This window comes from Mobula birostris, chromosome 6, assembly GCF_030028105.1.
Source record: "Mobula birostris isolate sMobBir1 chromosome 6, sMobBir1.hap1, whole genome shotgun sequence".
NCBI classification, from domain to species: Eukaryota; Metazoa; Chordata; class Chondrichthyes; order Myliobatiformes; family Myliobatidae; genus Mobula; species Mobula birostris.
The window spans coordinates 37,419,390-37,435,301 of NC_092375.1; the positions used below are offsets into that span (position 1 = coordinate 37,419,390).

The 15,912-nt window shown below is 39.3% G+C and overlaps 1 protein-coding gene across 3 annotated transcripts in view; it reads right to left on the minus strand.

Moving 5' to 3' along the window:
* cip2a (cellular inhibitor of PP2A) overlaps nt 1-15,912 on the minus strand; it is a 122,609-nt gene that overhangs the window by 75,436 nt on the left and 31,261 nt on the right. For 2 of the 3 annotated variants that reach the window (XM_072260238.1, XM_072260239.1), the window contains exons 4-6: nt 12,994-13,103; nt 5,230-5,324; nt 189-285 (exon numbers count right to left, since the gene is read on the minus strand). In XM_072260238.1, the coding sequence (XP_072116339.1) occupies nt 189-285; nt 5,230-5,324; nt 12,994-13,103 (302 nt within the window). Of the gene's footprint in view, nt 1-188; nt 286-5,229; nt 5,325-11,430; nt 11,492-12,993; nt 13,104-15,912 lie in introns of those variants that run through there. The other variant, XM_072260240.1, reaches the window with a different exon arrangement.

Sequence of the window (15,912 nt, forward strand, 5' to 3'; positions counted from 1 at the left end):
CTGCAATACAATATTTTAAAAGTGTCAATAATTGGATTGCTGAAATGTGTTTCCGTACCGTTTCCTTAAAGATACTCACTGCACAGAACTAACAAATACCAGTTTTTGAATCTAGAATATGAACAGATTTTACATTTAGATTTACCTTAGTTTTGATATGTTCAAACAGAAAAATAGAAATATCTTACCAATAATTTTATATAGGCTTGAACAGAGAAGTTGTGGCGACAAAGGTTTGCCATCAATCCTAGACATGGTAAAGTGAGCTCATCTTCTGGGGCTTGACTACATTACAATGAAATTCACATTAATTAATTTGCATGAAATGAATTTATTGAAGATGTTTTAAATTAAAGTATGGAGAAATAGCAATTAAATATGAGTTTGTATTAGTATACTGCCTTTCATAAAACCCAAGACATTTTCAACAGTGTTGCAATTAACTAATCATTTTAAGTTCTCTTTTGGTCCGGTCAATCAAGTCATCCACAACAGCCAATTTACTCATAGGACCAATTAGATGTCAATCAGACATTCTGCTTTTACTGATGTTGACTGAAGGACACATATAAGCCAAGGATAATTCCTATCCTAATGTTTGAAATAGTGTCATGGGATCTTTTATATCCGCCAGACATCAGGCAGGCTCTCAATTACGGAGGTCATCCAAATGACCTCTGTAAGTGCAGTGCTTCACAGTACTGCGCTGGATTGTTTGCCAAAACTTTTGCATTCAAGTCTCAACAATTATTATTTCACTGTAAAGCAGGAAATAAATTAGGGATGGTGGAGACCAACCATGCATTTGGTTCCATTGAAGAAACATACCTGATAATAAATACTAAATGAGCAAATTATGATATCTAACTTGGTTAAATTTTATACAATTAACCAGCTGATGTTCTTGCTATGGTGCAATTCAGTATAGCCCGATACTGAACGTACTTAAATTAGAGGCTTCCTTTATGTACATTAAATGAGGAATAAAATTATAGCACAAAATTAACACCTGCAATATGAAAGGAAAATCCAGTATGACCAGAACATGTGTACACTAAGATCCACTATATAATAATGGGAAAGGGGGTTAAGGAGCTAGTGCAGAGTACCCCTATGGCCATCCCCCTGAACAACAGGATAATCACTTTAGATATCATTGGGGTGGAATGACCTAACAGAGGAAAGTCACAGTGATTGGGTATCTGGCACTGAGTCTGCCTCTGTGACTCAGGTGGGAAGGGGGAAGAGGTACACTATGGTGATAAAATATTCGTTAGAGGAACGGACAGAAGTTTATGTGGACGAGAACGAGATTCCCTGATGGCACATTGCCTCCCTGGATGCCAGGGTCTGGGATATCTCAGACTGAGTCCTCAGAATTCTTAAGTGGGAGGCTGAACAGCCAGAAGTTGTGGTCCATGTAGGTACCAATGACATGGGTACGACAAATGATGAAGTTCTGAATAGGGAGTTCAAGGAGTTAGGTGTTAAGTTAAAGGGCAGGACCTCCAGGATCGTGATCTCAGGATTGCTACCTGTGCCACATGCTAGTGAGGCTAGAACTAGGAAGATTGTACAGTTTAATACGTGGCTAAGGAGTTGGTGTAGGAGGGAGGGTACAAGATTTTTGGATCACTGGGCTCTCTTCTAGGGAAGGTGGAACCTGTACAGAAGGAATGGTTTGCACCTGAACTGGAGGGGGACTAATAGCCTAGCAGGAAGGTTTGTTAATGCTGCACGGTGGGGTTTACACCAGAGTTGTAGGGGGATGGGAACCAGAGTTCCAGAACAGTTAGTGGAGAGGTAGTGGAGGCAGATGTTGGTAAGACCTCAGACAAAGTTATGAATCTAAAGGTTGAGCATGATGTGATAAAATCGGAAAGGGTGAATACAGGACTAAAGATGTTGTATCTGAATGTGTGGAGTATACGGAATAAGGTACGTCAACTTGCAGCACAGTTACAGATTGGTAGGTATGATGTTGTATGCATCACTGAATCATGGTTGAAAGATTATAGCTGGGAGCTTAACATCCAGAGATACACATTGTATTCAAAGGATAAGCAGGAAGGCAGAGAGGGTGGTGCTGCTGTTGTAAAAAATGAAATCAAATCATTAGAAAGAGGTGACACAGGGTCGGAAGGTGTTGAATCATTGTGGATAAAGCTAAGGAACTGCAAGGGTAAAAGGAGCCTGTTAGGAGTTGTATACAGACCCCCAAGAGGACAACGATACAATAGTCATGGGGGATTTCAATATGCAGGTAGATTGGGAAAATCAGGTTGGTGCTGGATTCCTTGGGGGGAATTTCTGGAATGCCTATGAAATGGTTTGCAAGAGCAGCTTGATGAGAGCTGAGGGTACTTGGAGGCACATGATAAAATAGGCTGTAGTCAGCATGGTTTCTGCAAGAGAAAATCTTGCCTGATAAATCTGTTGGAATTTTTTGAAGAAGTACCAAGCAGGATAGACAAAAGTAAATTGGTTAATGTTGTGTACTTGGATTTTCAGAAGCCTTTGACAAGGTGCCATGAGGCTGCTTAACAAGCTACGAGCCCATGGTATTACAGGAAAAATTCTAACATGGATAAAGCAGTGGCTGATTGGCAGGAGGCAAAGAGTGGGAATAAAGGGAACCTTTTCTGGCTGGTTGCCTGTGACTTGTGGTGTTCCACAGGGGTCTGTGTTGGGACCGATTCTTTTTACATTATATGTCAATGATTTGGATGATGGAATTGATGGCTTTGTTGCAAGGTTTGCAGATGATATGAAAATAGGTTGAGGGGCAGGTAGTTCTGAGGAAGTAGAGAAGCTATAGAAAGACTTGGATAGATTAGGAAAATGAACAAAGAAATGGCAGATGGAATAGTGTTGGCAAGTGTACGGTCATGCATTTTGGTAGAAGAAATGAAAGTGTTGACTATTTTCTAAATGGGGAGATAATACAAAAAAATGAGGTGCAGAATTCACTAAAGGTTAAGTTGCAGGTTGAGTATATGGTGAGGAAGGCAAATCCAATGTTAGCATTCATTTCAATATAAAAGCAACTATGTAATGTTGACTTTATACAGCGCTGTTGAGGCCTCACTTGGAGTTTTGGGCCACTTATCTTACAAAGTATGTACTGAAACTGGAAAGGATTCAAAGGAGGTTCACAAAAATGATTCCAGGATTCAATGCTTATCAACTGAAGAGTGTTTGATGGCTCTGGGCCTGTATTCATTAGAATTCAGAAGAATGAGATGTGACCTCATTGAAACCTATCAAATGTTGAAAGGCCTCGATAAAGTGGATGTAGACAGGATGTTTCCTATGGTGGGTGAGTCTAAGACGAAAGGACACAGCCTCAGAATAGAGAGGCATCCTTTTAAGACAGTGATGAGGAGAGATTTCTTTAGCCAGAGAGTGGTGAATCTGTGGAATTTTTTACCACAGGCAGCTGTGGAAGAGTGGAAGCCATGTCTCTATGTATATTTATGGCAGAGGTTGATAGATTTTTGATTGGTCTGGGCCTGAAGAGATACAGGAAGAAGGCAGGAAATTAAGGCTGACAGGAAGATTGGATCAGCCATGATGAAATGGGCCAAATGGCCGAATTCTTCTCCTATATGTTATGCTCTAACCAACAGAATCTTGCAAATATTGACTCGGAGTTCAAAAAGAAGTTCATTAATAGTTAAAATTATTAATTTTACTTTAAAGCACTTTGTATTTAGGTAGATTAACAGATGACTAAAATAGTAGGCTGAACATTCTGAACATTTCTTATTTAGCTTTTATGATTATATTTCACAAAATTGTTAACAAAGAATAAGAACACATGTTTTGCTGTAGTTTTATCTAATATCCAAATTACATTTTGTATAGGTTTCTCAATACACAATTTTTAAAAACAATGACATAGAATATACAGAGCACTGAAAATGGATCTTTTGGTTCTACCAAATCCATAGTAGGGATTTGTTCTGCTTGATTGTTGCCATTCATGGGACGGTACAGCACAGCAACGCAACAGGCCCTTCAACACACAATGTTGAGCCGAACCAATTAAATTAGTAATCTAATGGCCAATTACGCTAATACCTTCTGCCTACTTTTTCACAAAACTATTGAAAGAAATCTTTTTGTTCTCTATTCCTGGATATACTGTACTTAGGCAAGTCCTGCATATATACCTCAACTGTTCACCTTAGTTATAACTTTCCACTCATTCCCTAACTGCCTCTAAAAAGTGAAGTTGACTTCTCGGTGATCTCTCATTTACCTCATGTGGAAATAACACCCTTATATCAACAGGATCTTATCACTAGCATATCTTTCCCACCCCCACCTTTCGACCTCATTCTCTGCTTTCCATAGGAATCGCTCTCCATGTGACTCACTTGTCCACTCATCCCTCCCAACTGATCTCCCTCCTGGCACTTATCCCTTCAAGTGTGACAAGTGCTACAACCGCCTCTCCACCTCCTCCCTCAGCACCATTCAGGGCTCCAAACAGTCCTTCCAGGCAAGGTGACACTTCACCCATTAGTCTGTGGAGGTTATCTATTGTATCCGGTGCTCCCGGAATGACCTTTTCTACATCAGCAAGACCCGACATAGATTAGGGGTAGCTTTGTCACTTAGCTTTGCACTATCTACTGCAAAAGGCAGGATTTCCCGATGGCCACCCATTTCAATTGGACTTCCCATTCCAGCAAATCAGTCCCTTGAGGTCCTCCAGAATACTGTGTATGTTGCTCAAGATTTTTAGCATTTGCAGACTACCTTGTACTTAAGACATAGAGAATTCCTTCAACACCTTTGACCAGAAAAGATAGAGCTCTTTACATAGACCAAATATCAGACCGGATGAATTTATAATATTTATGGTAGTGAACATATAGTGGTGTAATTATATTTTCAAAAGATTTAGAAAGCTTAGTTGGCAATAAAAGAATTAATGATTAGGGGATAATGGTGGTCACATAAATATTGAAGGCAATGATGCTAAAGGTAGAAGCTGATTTGACCAGCTGAGCATTAACCAAGGAGTAGTTGGATATCCAACAATATTCAACTGAAAGATATTGGATATCAAAGAGGCAGTAACATGGAATTGGAGACAGACTATTAATTAATTAAGACATTTAAGAAGGAGAGTATGGATTTCAAAAGGATGAAAATATCAGATCTTTATAATTTATCAGAGTTGTTCAATTTAAGTTCATAAAATTGTTACAAACTTACACATGTTTCACCAGAAATGCAATCAGTTCATCAACATTTGTACCACAATGAAAAACTCTGGTGTTATAAGTTATTTTCTGTAGAAGCTGCAGGCTCTGTTGAAAATACAGAATAATTAATAATGATCAAATCTGAGCAAGGCACATGAATCTTAAAATCAATTAACTATATTCATCTCGTGCTGAAATATTAACTTATTTTCAAAGGTGACATATGTTTGGCACAGATCTTTGCTGGAAAAGGCATTATATTTATCATATATACTTTTTTAAAAAATCACATTACTTAAATGACTTTCAGACAGTAGAACTGCTTTGGGAAGTCAGGAAGTGAATCACTCACTGTGGAGGAAAATATTGTGAGTTAAAGATTTTGACAGACAAAGGTTAATTGGGTTTTTGAATATGGAAACCAGTTTGCAGCTTAGTTTGTTATAGATATGGCCTTGGCTTTCAGCAAAGATGATTCTTAGAATAAATACTTGCAGTTGCTTATCTTGTAAGAATTAAGACTCAAGGGTATGAGACAAACTGTTAATACAAAGTTGTACACAGGACTGTATTTTTTATTTTTGGCTGTTGCTATGGGTATAATTTATCACAGGAGAAATACATGTGAACCTAGCTTATCTTTTCTAATTCACAAGGGTAACCGAACAGCCTTTACTATTGCAATTGATTTGTACATGTATAAAAAGAGCTGTGCTCTCTGTATTATTTGGAGCTCAAAACCCACTGGAAGAGGTTCCACTCCCCACAATATCATGAATAAAGCTCTCTTTACTACGAAGTCTCTGTCTAATTTACTTGCAACCAACTTCAATTGAATTTCCTTAGCAAATTAATTTCCCTAACACTCACTCTTGGATATCTAGCTTGTGCCCTTCTTTTGAAGCCACAATCTTTATATGGCTTGATCCAATTAAGTTTCTAATCAATGTTGATAGTAATTATTATGAATGTCAAGGATAGGTAGTTAGTTATTATCCCTGTTGGATACCAAGCTCCACTAGCTGCTTTCATCTTCAATATTCCCACCCCTCCTGGGTCTATTTTCCTCTGATTTTTGCCTGATCTATCATGGTTCCCAACTTTACCTATCCCTTTTTCCTACTGTACTCAATCTACTCATCATCCTTCTGCTTCATCTCTCCCATCGGTCCACCAATCATCTTTGGTTTCGGTCTCAACACTTCTTCTCTTGCACCCTTTAGTCCTGATGCTGAGTTTCAACATGAAATATTGACAATTTCTCTCCCCCCTCACCCAAGATGCTGAATGATCTGCTGAGTTACTCCAGCAAACTGTCTGTTGCTCCAGACTCTAGCATCTCCAGTCTCTCATGTTTGCAATTTCTATATTCATTGCAAATATGCTCTACACCATCAATATCATCCTACCTACTCCTGTTGCTAACTTTGGGGAGCTATGGACTTGCACCCTATGAGTCCTCTGTATATCATTGTCAAGGATCCTGTCACTTACTATGTAGAATCACTGACCACAGCAGCACAGAAAAAGGCCCTTCAGCCCATCTAGTCCATACCAAACTATTAATCTGCCTACTTCCATCGACCTGCACCCAGACTATAGCCCTCCATACCCCTCCCATCCATATATATCTATCCAAATTTCTACTCAGTGTTGAAATCAAATCTGTACCCACCACTTCCACTGGCAGCTTGTTCCACACTCTCACCACCCTGCTGTTTTGCCTTACTTGTGTGTCCATCTCTCAAGGACAGGCACATGCAAAATATCTACTTGATCTCCTCCATGCATAGATGACGACTCTGATTTTCCAATGACTGATTTTGTCCCTTGCTATCCTTTTGCTCTTAATATATCTGTAGAAGACCTTGGGATTCTCCTTCACCTTGTCTGTAGAGTAACTTCATGCCTTCTTTTAGCCCTCCTGACTTCCTTTTTGTGTTCTCTTACATTTTGTATACTCCTCAAGCACCTATCTGCTCCTTTCTGCCTGTAACTGCTATGCCCTACTATCTTCCTGCTTAACCAGATTCTCAATCTCGAAAACTAAGATTCCCTAAACCTGTTATCCTTGTTTTTTATTCTAACAGGAACATACAAACTCTAAACTCTCAAAATATCACTTTAGAGGGCCTCCCATTTACCAAGTACACCTTTGGCAGAAAACAACCTGTCCCAATCACACTTCCCAGATCCTTTCTGATACTATCAAAATTGGCCTTCCTCAAATTTAGAATCTCAACACAAGGACCCAACCTATCCTTCTTCATAGTTATCCTGAATATAACGGCATTATGATCACGAGATGCAAAGTGTTCCCCTACACAAACATCTGTTACATGCTCTATCTCATTTCCTAATAGGAAATCTAGTATCACACTCTCTCTGGGTGAGAACTCTATGAACTGATTAAGGAAGCTTTCCTGAACACACTTGACAACTCTATTTCTATTCACAGTATGAGAATCCCAGTCAATATGTGGAAAGTTAAAATCACCTATTATCACAATCATATGTTTTTTGCAATAGTCTGCAATCTCCCTACAAGTTTGCTCCTCTAAATCCTGCACACTGTTGTGTGGTCTACAATATAATCCCATTAACATAGTTGTACTTTTCTTAGTCTTCAGTCCTATCCAAATAGCCTCAGTAGATGAGCTCTCCAGTCTCCACTGTGTCATTTTCCCATCCCTTCCCCTTTAATCCCTCCTGCTTTATCATGTCTAAAATACTGGAACCCTGAAACACTGAGCTGCCAGACCTGCCCCTTCTGCACCCAAGTCTCACTAATGGCTACAATTCCACTTGCTGATCCATGCTCTCAGCTCATCCACCTTACCTTATTGAAACATACACAACTCAAAACAGTAATCCCACCATACTCAACCTTTCCATTCCTGACTTTGTACGTAGCCTTAACAAATCTTTCCCCGCAACCACTCCAATATCTGGTCTGGCATTCTGGTTCTCATCCCACTGCAACTCTGATTTAAACCCCTTCATGCAGCAGTAACAAACCTTCCCACAAGGATATTAGTCCCCTCAAGTTTAGGTGCAAACCCATCCCGCTTACACAAGTCCCACCCTCCCTAGAAGAGAGCCCAATGGTTCAAAAATCTGAAGCCCTTCCTCCTGCATCATTTCCTTAGCTATGTGTGATCTTGCTAGTTCTGGCCTCACTAGCACGTGGCATGGGTAGCAATCCTGAGATCACAACCCAGAAGTCCAGTCCTTTAACTCTCTGAATTCACTTTGCAGGAACTCATCACCATTCCTACCTATGTCATTGTACCAACGTGGAACACGACCTCTGACTGCTCACCCTCCCACTTAAGAATGCTATGGACTTGATCGGAGGTGTCCCTGACCTTGGCACCCAGTAGGCAACATATCATCCAGAAATCTAGTTCTCATCCACAGCACCTTCTTTCTGTTCCTCTAACCAAATGAACCTCTTATCAGAACATCTCAATTCTCTTCCCTCCCCTTCCCACCCCACCTTTCCCTTCTGAGCCAGAGCCATAGCCAGGCTCCGTGCCAGAGACCTAACTGCTGTGGCTTTCATCTGCTAAATCATCCCTCCCCCAAAACAGTATCCAAAGCAACATACCTGTTATTGAGGGGAATAGCCATAGAGGTACTCTACATTGACTGCCTATCTCCTTTCCCCCTCCTGATGATCACTCAGCTACCTGTGTGATGCACTTCGGGTGTACCTACTTCACTGTAAGTCCTGCCTATCAACCCCTCAGCCTCCCAGATGATTCAGAGTTCACCCAGCTCCAACTCCACTTCTTTAACAGTCTGGAAGCTGCTGCAGCTGGAGGTAGCTCTTGCAAGTGTATCATAAGGGACGTGAGATCTCTCTACCTTCCCATATCCCGCAAGAGGAGCTTTCTACTATCCTGCCTGGCATCCCCACTGCTCTAACTGTGCAATAAGAAAGAAAATTTAAATGAAAAAAATCTACCAATGCCTTCACATCTACTCTACAAAGCTTCTATAAGCCTGTTTAAACCTAACTTATTTTTATTGACCCTTGCCCAGTGCCTAATTATGCACAATCCAATATCTCCAAGAGAACTGAGGTGCACAGAATGTCCCGACTATGTTTGCTTACTTCTTTTAAAATCTCTGTCCCACTAGACAATCTAACATCTCCAAGGGAACTGTGGCTCACAGAATGTACATACTTTCCTCTTCAATTTGGCTTCCCTGGGTGTAGTATCTCACACTTGTCCAGATTAAACTATCTCTCCAGTCATATTTCTTAAACCATTAGACATTTAAGCAGAATTAGGCCATTCAGTCCATCATGTCTGCTCAGCCATTTTCTCATGGCTGATTTATTATTTATTATTATTAGCATCTACTTTAAATATACCCAATGATTTGGCCTCCATAGCCACCTGTGGTAACGAATTTCAGAAATTCAGCACCTGTTGGCTAAAGAAATTCTTTCTCATCTCTTTTCTAAAGGAGCATCTTTTAATTCTGAGGCTGCGCCCTCTGCTGAAACCTCTGACAACTTTCTTCACATTATGTATATATATGCATTTTACTCTATGTCTCAATGTCATATTATATATATATATATATATATATATATATATATATATATATATAACTTGACCAATTTCTATAAACTTTGTCACCTACCATCTTACATATCAACCAACCTATACTCTTATCCAAATCATTTATATATCACAAACAAATTTAAGTTAAATTTATCATTTTAGAATTTGATTGCGTTTGAATAATGTTTAAGTTACATTTTATTTAACTTACCAGGAGCTCTATAATGTATGGAAATAAATGCAGTAGATTCCAGTTAATTGGGCCATCAGTTAATCAGAGCATCTACTTATTTGGGACAACTCTTAAAGTACAAAAAGCTAATCGAGAAAATAGCAAGGATTCAGTTTGTTTATTTGGGACACTATGCTGCTTAATTGGTACAAGAGATGGTCACCAAACAATTTCTAACTTGCATCTTGTGAGGCCGTTAGTGCTTAGAGCAAACAATTTTAAATAGTGTTACTTAGTGTGTGCTTGTTTTTAAAAAGCAATGACTTTTGTCACTGATAGTTAGCGAGAAATAAAGACGACAATTGAGAACTATTTTACTTACTGCAGTTTCAAGCATTCAAGCTTGAAGATGTCAGAAACAGCTGGGAGTGAAAATGAAATGATTGCACTACTTCAACAAGTTAGTTAGAATCAATGTTCCTTCTAATCTGTAACGATCTGTGCATGCAAAGATCTTGATGTGCATTTTTTTGCCCCGTGACAACGTGTGCACTGAGTAATTTCTTCAATTAAAAACAGTATAAATAAGCCAGTCCTAAAATCTGCAGACAAATCATCGCAAACTCCACATAGTCAACATCTTCTGCATCAGAAAGCAGTAAAGGAAATGTGATTTTGTACAATCGTGTAACATAATTAACACGCCAATGAGGTAGAGAGTGACAACCTTTTTTGCAGTTTAAATTCCTTTGTGCACTTGTAGCAAAAGATGTATGCACACGCACATCTTAGAGGGAACATTGCTTAGAATTTGAAGGTATTTACAATTATCTGAATATTACAATGAAAATGAAGATTTGAAGGATGCAACCGTCAAAAGCATTATATGAAGACAGTCCATTATCTGCACTGGATGTCTGCGCTGATTTTGTTCATTTACAGTCAATCAAATGAACACAATAGCGTACACTGGATGAATTCCTCCACCAATAAGTATTTGGAACTACAGGTTTCCCCCGCCATCCCAAGGTAGAGCGTTCCTATGTAATGGTTCGTAAGCCGAAATGTCGTAAAGTGATGCAATTACCATTTATTTATATGGAAAAATTTTGTGAGCGTTCGCAGACCCAAAAATAACCTACCAAATCATGCCAAATAACACATAAAACCTAAAATAACAGTAACATATAGTAAAAGCAGGAATGATATGATAAATACACAGCCTATATAAAGTAGAAATACTTTTCCACAATCATTACTGAACTCCTCTCCATAGTGAAAATTTCACGCAAGCGCCGTCGGCAGAAAACCTCACGCAAGCGCTGTTGGCAAAAACGCGGCGCAAGCGCTCTCCAGTAACCTTTAAGTTATGAAGCTGCCAAATCATACCAAATAACACGTAAAAATACACAGCCGATATAAATTAGAAAGAATGTATGTACCGCGTAGTATCACTTACGGGAATCGTGAAGGTGTGTTAGGCTGAGTCGTCGCAGGTTGGGTGGTGCAGTGGCCCCCACCTTCCAGGCCGCCGACCGATACATTGCCGTGAAGCACGCAGGGGTCCTGCGGTGGCCGGGAGGCACACAGCACATCTTTAAGAAAAAAGCCGAAATAAACATGCTCATTAATTAGGTGCTGCCCGACACGTAATTAATTAGCATGTTTATTTCGGCTTTTTTCTTAAAGATGTGCTGTGTGCCTCCCGGCTACCGTTGCATTCTCCGCGAATCGGTATCTGTCCGTGGCCTGGGGGTTGGGGTGGTGGGACACTGGGGTGTCATCTCGTCGTCTGTTTCCATTAGAGCAGGCGGCTCATCTTCTTCTACCTCTGCCTACCTCGATGTCGAAGGTCGAGGTTCGTTGTTTGTCGTGGCTGATGGGGAAGGCTTGCTTGACTGCTGAGCCTCGCGCATTTTTCTATCACACAGTTCTTTGTAAGGACCCAAACTATCCTGCAAATATCCCCTAAACCGATGTACCCTTTCAAAATTAAAGTCGTACTTTATCATTACTCATTCGGTTTCAATTGTTATCCTTTTCTCTTCCAATTGCATCAGCTCTTCATCTGTCAGTTCTTGCTCATGGGATGCCAAAACTTCTTCAACATCATGTTCGTCAACTTCCACAAGCCAAATTCACTTTGTCCTTACTTCGATCACCACGATCGAAACGCTTAATTATGTCTAGTTTTACGCTAAGTGTAACACCCTTACAAGCTCTTTCAGGCTTTTCCGATACCATAGAACTCATCTTGCAAACGGCTGCTCACAGACACGTGTTAAAGCAATGCTGGCGAGAATGCCGTTCCGAATCGGGGGACAGCGGCTGCTCGAGGCGTGTGCTGCCTTTTATCACGCACTGATTTTTTTTCGTAACAGTGAAAACACCTTCTGAAAGCGAAAACAGGGTACTAATGTAGGTCTTTCATAACAGAGAGGTTTCGTAAAGCAAACGTTCGAAAAGCGGGGGACACCTGTAATACATATTTTTATAGTACTGTAGTAATATTGGTAGTGTTCTAATTTGTTCTGTATTTCATTTAAATGCATAATTTATTACTCAGTTAAATGGTAATTTTTTCTACCTTTTTAACTATTTCCATGAAACTTTGGCTAATTGGGACAGCTGCTTAATTGGGCCAAAATGTACTTGTCCCAATGTGTCCCAATTAACCAGAATCAACTGTACATCAACATTACCAGCATAATAACCCAACCAATGGTAGGTATAGCAGCTAGTTACTCAATAAGTTGTAAAGCAAAAAGAATGCTACACTGGAACAAACATTTTCACTCCTAACCTTCATATAAGGGAATGTATTAACAGAAGAAGATCTAACAGCATTGCAAGTACAGACATTATGTAGATTGCAACAATTCAAGAAGCATCCAATGACTACATCCTTAATAGCAGTAAGGAGAAATAAATAAATGGTGGCCTTGCAGTAGTAATCACATCCAGGAATGTTTATATTAAAAAAACTACAAAAAGTAGACTCCCATTTACATTGTACTCTTACCTGCAATACCACTTGTTCTTTGGGAGTTGTACTGTTATGATGAACCACTGCTGCAAGTGCACTGATAAGGTTGTATGTGTGTAATATTTCTCTGGTCTCACTGCCTGATGCTACAACAGAAAAAATAAAATAATTAAAAGAGGAAACTCATCTAAAATAGTGGAAAACAATGAAAAATATAACTTAAAACAATTATAAGTCCAAGTAATGGCAATACTTAAGAATGCAACTTCCTTCATGAGGATGTGATACTAGATTTTATTAAAGAGGGAAGATAAGGTTCATCTAGCTATTGCACACATGACTCATTCTCACACTCATCTGTATCAGGGATTGCTTACAAAGCACAGAAATATAGGACTGTTCTTTTTTTAATCTTTAAAGCTAGTTTAAAAAATTAACAGCAAAATATAACAGCGAAAAAGAAGGCAAAAAGGGGCCATGAGATATCATTGGTAGATAAGACTAAGGTGAATTTTAAGGCATTCTGTAAATACATAAAGAGGAAGAGGGTAACCAGGAAAAGAAAAGGTCCCCTTAGGAACAAAAGAAGCAATCTGTGCTGAGGGCTGTTGGCTTATGAAATAAATATTGAGATTTCAAATCTAATTAAATATCCATAAGGGAGGAGGTGATAGCAGCACGCCGCACGTGCACAGCCCTCCTGTGAAAATGATATCGTATCCGTTAAATAGGGGCCGTAGACAATTCTGATTTGATGGAGACAGACGTGAAAGCACAGAGGAACATCTGGAGAAATTTCTGAAAAGCCAGTTTGCTGCCGCTGTTACTGCGCGATCAAGAATCTTCTGGAGGGAAGGCCTCAAAATCCCCGGCTTTGCCTGCTGCTGGCAACCGAGACTGAGGTCGAATCGTTCGGATAGAGATGGTGCTCGGTACTCTGTGCCGGAGGGCTGATCGGAGGGTTGAAGTTTTCGGACGACTCAGAGTTGGACTGTGGTCGGGCATGGCAGGGAGAGTTTTCTTCCTTCTCCCGTCTGTGTGAGATGTGGGGCTTTCGAGAAACTTTGAACTCTTTTACTGTGCCATGGACTGTTCTTCATCAAGTTATGGTATTGTTGCACTGTTGTAACTATATGTTATAATTATGTGGTTTTGTTAGTTTTTTCAGTCTTGGTCTGTCCTGTGTTTTGTGATATCACATCGGAGGAATATTGTATCATTTCTTAATGCATGCATTACTAAATGACAATAAAAGAGGACTGCATGTCCTCATAATCTAATCTAATCTAACAAGGAAAAAGAAATGACTTACAATTAAACAATTTAGAAGGGAACTCTTCTGTGATGTTTGCATTGCAATTTGTGTTGTAGTGAAAATCATCCTATTATTCAAAAAATGTATTCAAGGAATTCAAGAAAGGATAAATTTTAACCTAATTCAATCACCAGCACACAAAAGCATAAAACAGAAGTTTGTGTATTTGTATCTACCTATACTTCATTAAATTATTCATTATTCATACAATATATTCATAATTCCTAATTCAAATTATTCAGAGGTGAGTTATAGGACACTACAAATTCAGAAGTGTCCTTATTCATGCAATATCCAACATAGCTCAATAAAACATAGCTCAATGCAAAGAAAAAGCATTTCAGAATGTATATTATATACATTTCTCTGACATTAAATTGGACCTTTGAACCTTTTAATGCTTTACCTGCTACAAAAGGGCTCATTGAAATTCTTCAATCTTCATTATGGAGTAAAATACCAGACCATCAAACTTGCCATGGCAAAGTAACTAAACATACCAGGAACAAGTAACTCCATGTTTTAGTTCTCCATTGAAAATTAATGAAATATAATAATTAATATGATTCTTTTATAATCAATGAGTTGTTCCTTTTTTGAATATTTAGCTCTTACTTTACCTTAATACTGTCAAGAAAGAAAGGAGTATTCGATGTTCAGGTTGCACACTCCCTCAGACTCCTGTGCCACCACATTGAGACTAAATGCAAACTAGAGAAACAGCACCTCATATTCTGCCTGGGTAGTCTACAATCTGACAGCAAGAATGGTGAATTAACCAATTTCAGGAAACCTGCTCCGTGCTGTCCCAGTTCTCTTCTTGATCTATCTGTTTCCACTTACACACACTTCAAGACCCACACTCAGTCACCCTGTTTTATTTCTCCACTAAACCCACTCCATCTGCCCATCAACTACGTGCTCCTTCTACTGGGTTCCCTTCCCATACTGATCCAATCTGCCCACCCCAGCTCCCTTATTTGGTTCGATGCTCCATTTCCCTAACCAATTTGGTTCTACTATCTGCAGCCCTTTATTGCCTGCACCTATTACCACTGTCACCATCATCGTTCTTTCCTCATCCATCTGATTATCACTTCTCCTCACTTAGATCTACCTAATACTTGCCAGCTCTTTCTGCATCTCTACCCCTCACCTCTCTAAATTAGCTATCTCCCCTCTATCAGTCCAGTTAATAGGTCTTGACCCAAAATACTGATTGTTCATTGCTTTTTTATTCGCTTCAGATTCTCATCTTTTACATCTCCAACACTTCTTCCTCCCTCTCTTGCATTTATAATGATAAAATTTATGAAGTAAGCAATGTTTGCCTTAATTCTGCTTCGGATATGGTTCTCATGTTTTTCTCCCCAAACTAGGCCTCAGCAAACAAATATCTAGAGCAACACTTAAGATGCTGGACAAACTCAATGAGTCAGGCAACATCTATGGAAATGTACAGTTGATGTTTTAGGTCAAGACCCAGTCTATTATTTTTACATTTTACTGAAGTTACTTTATATATTGCTTCTAATATATATGCTTTTATACATACACACACGCACACCTAGTACTGCATTGAACTGCTGCTGCTAAGTTAACAAATGTCACGGCACATACCGGTGATAATAAACCTGATT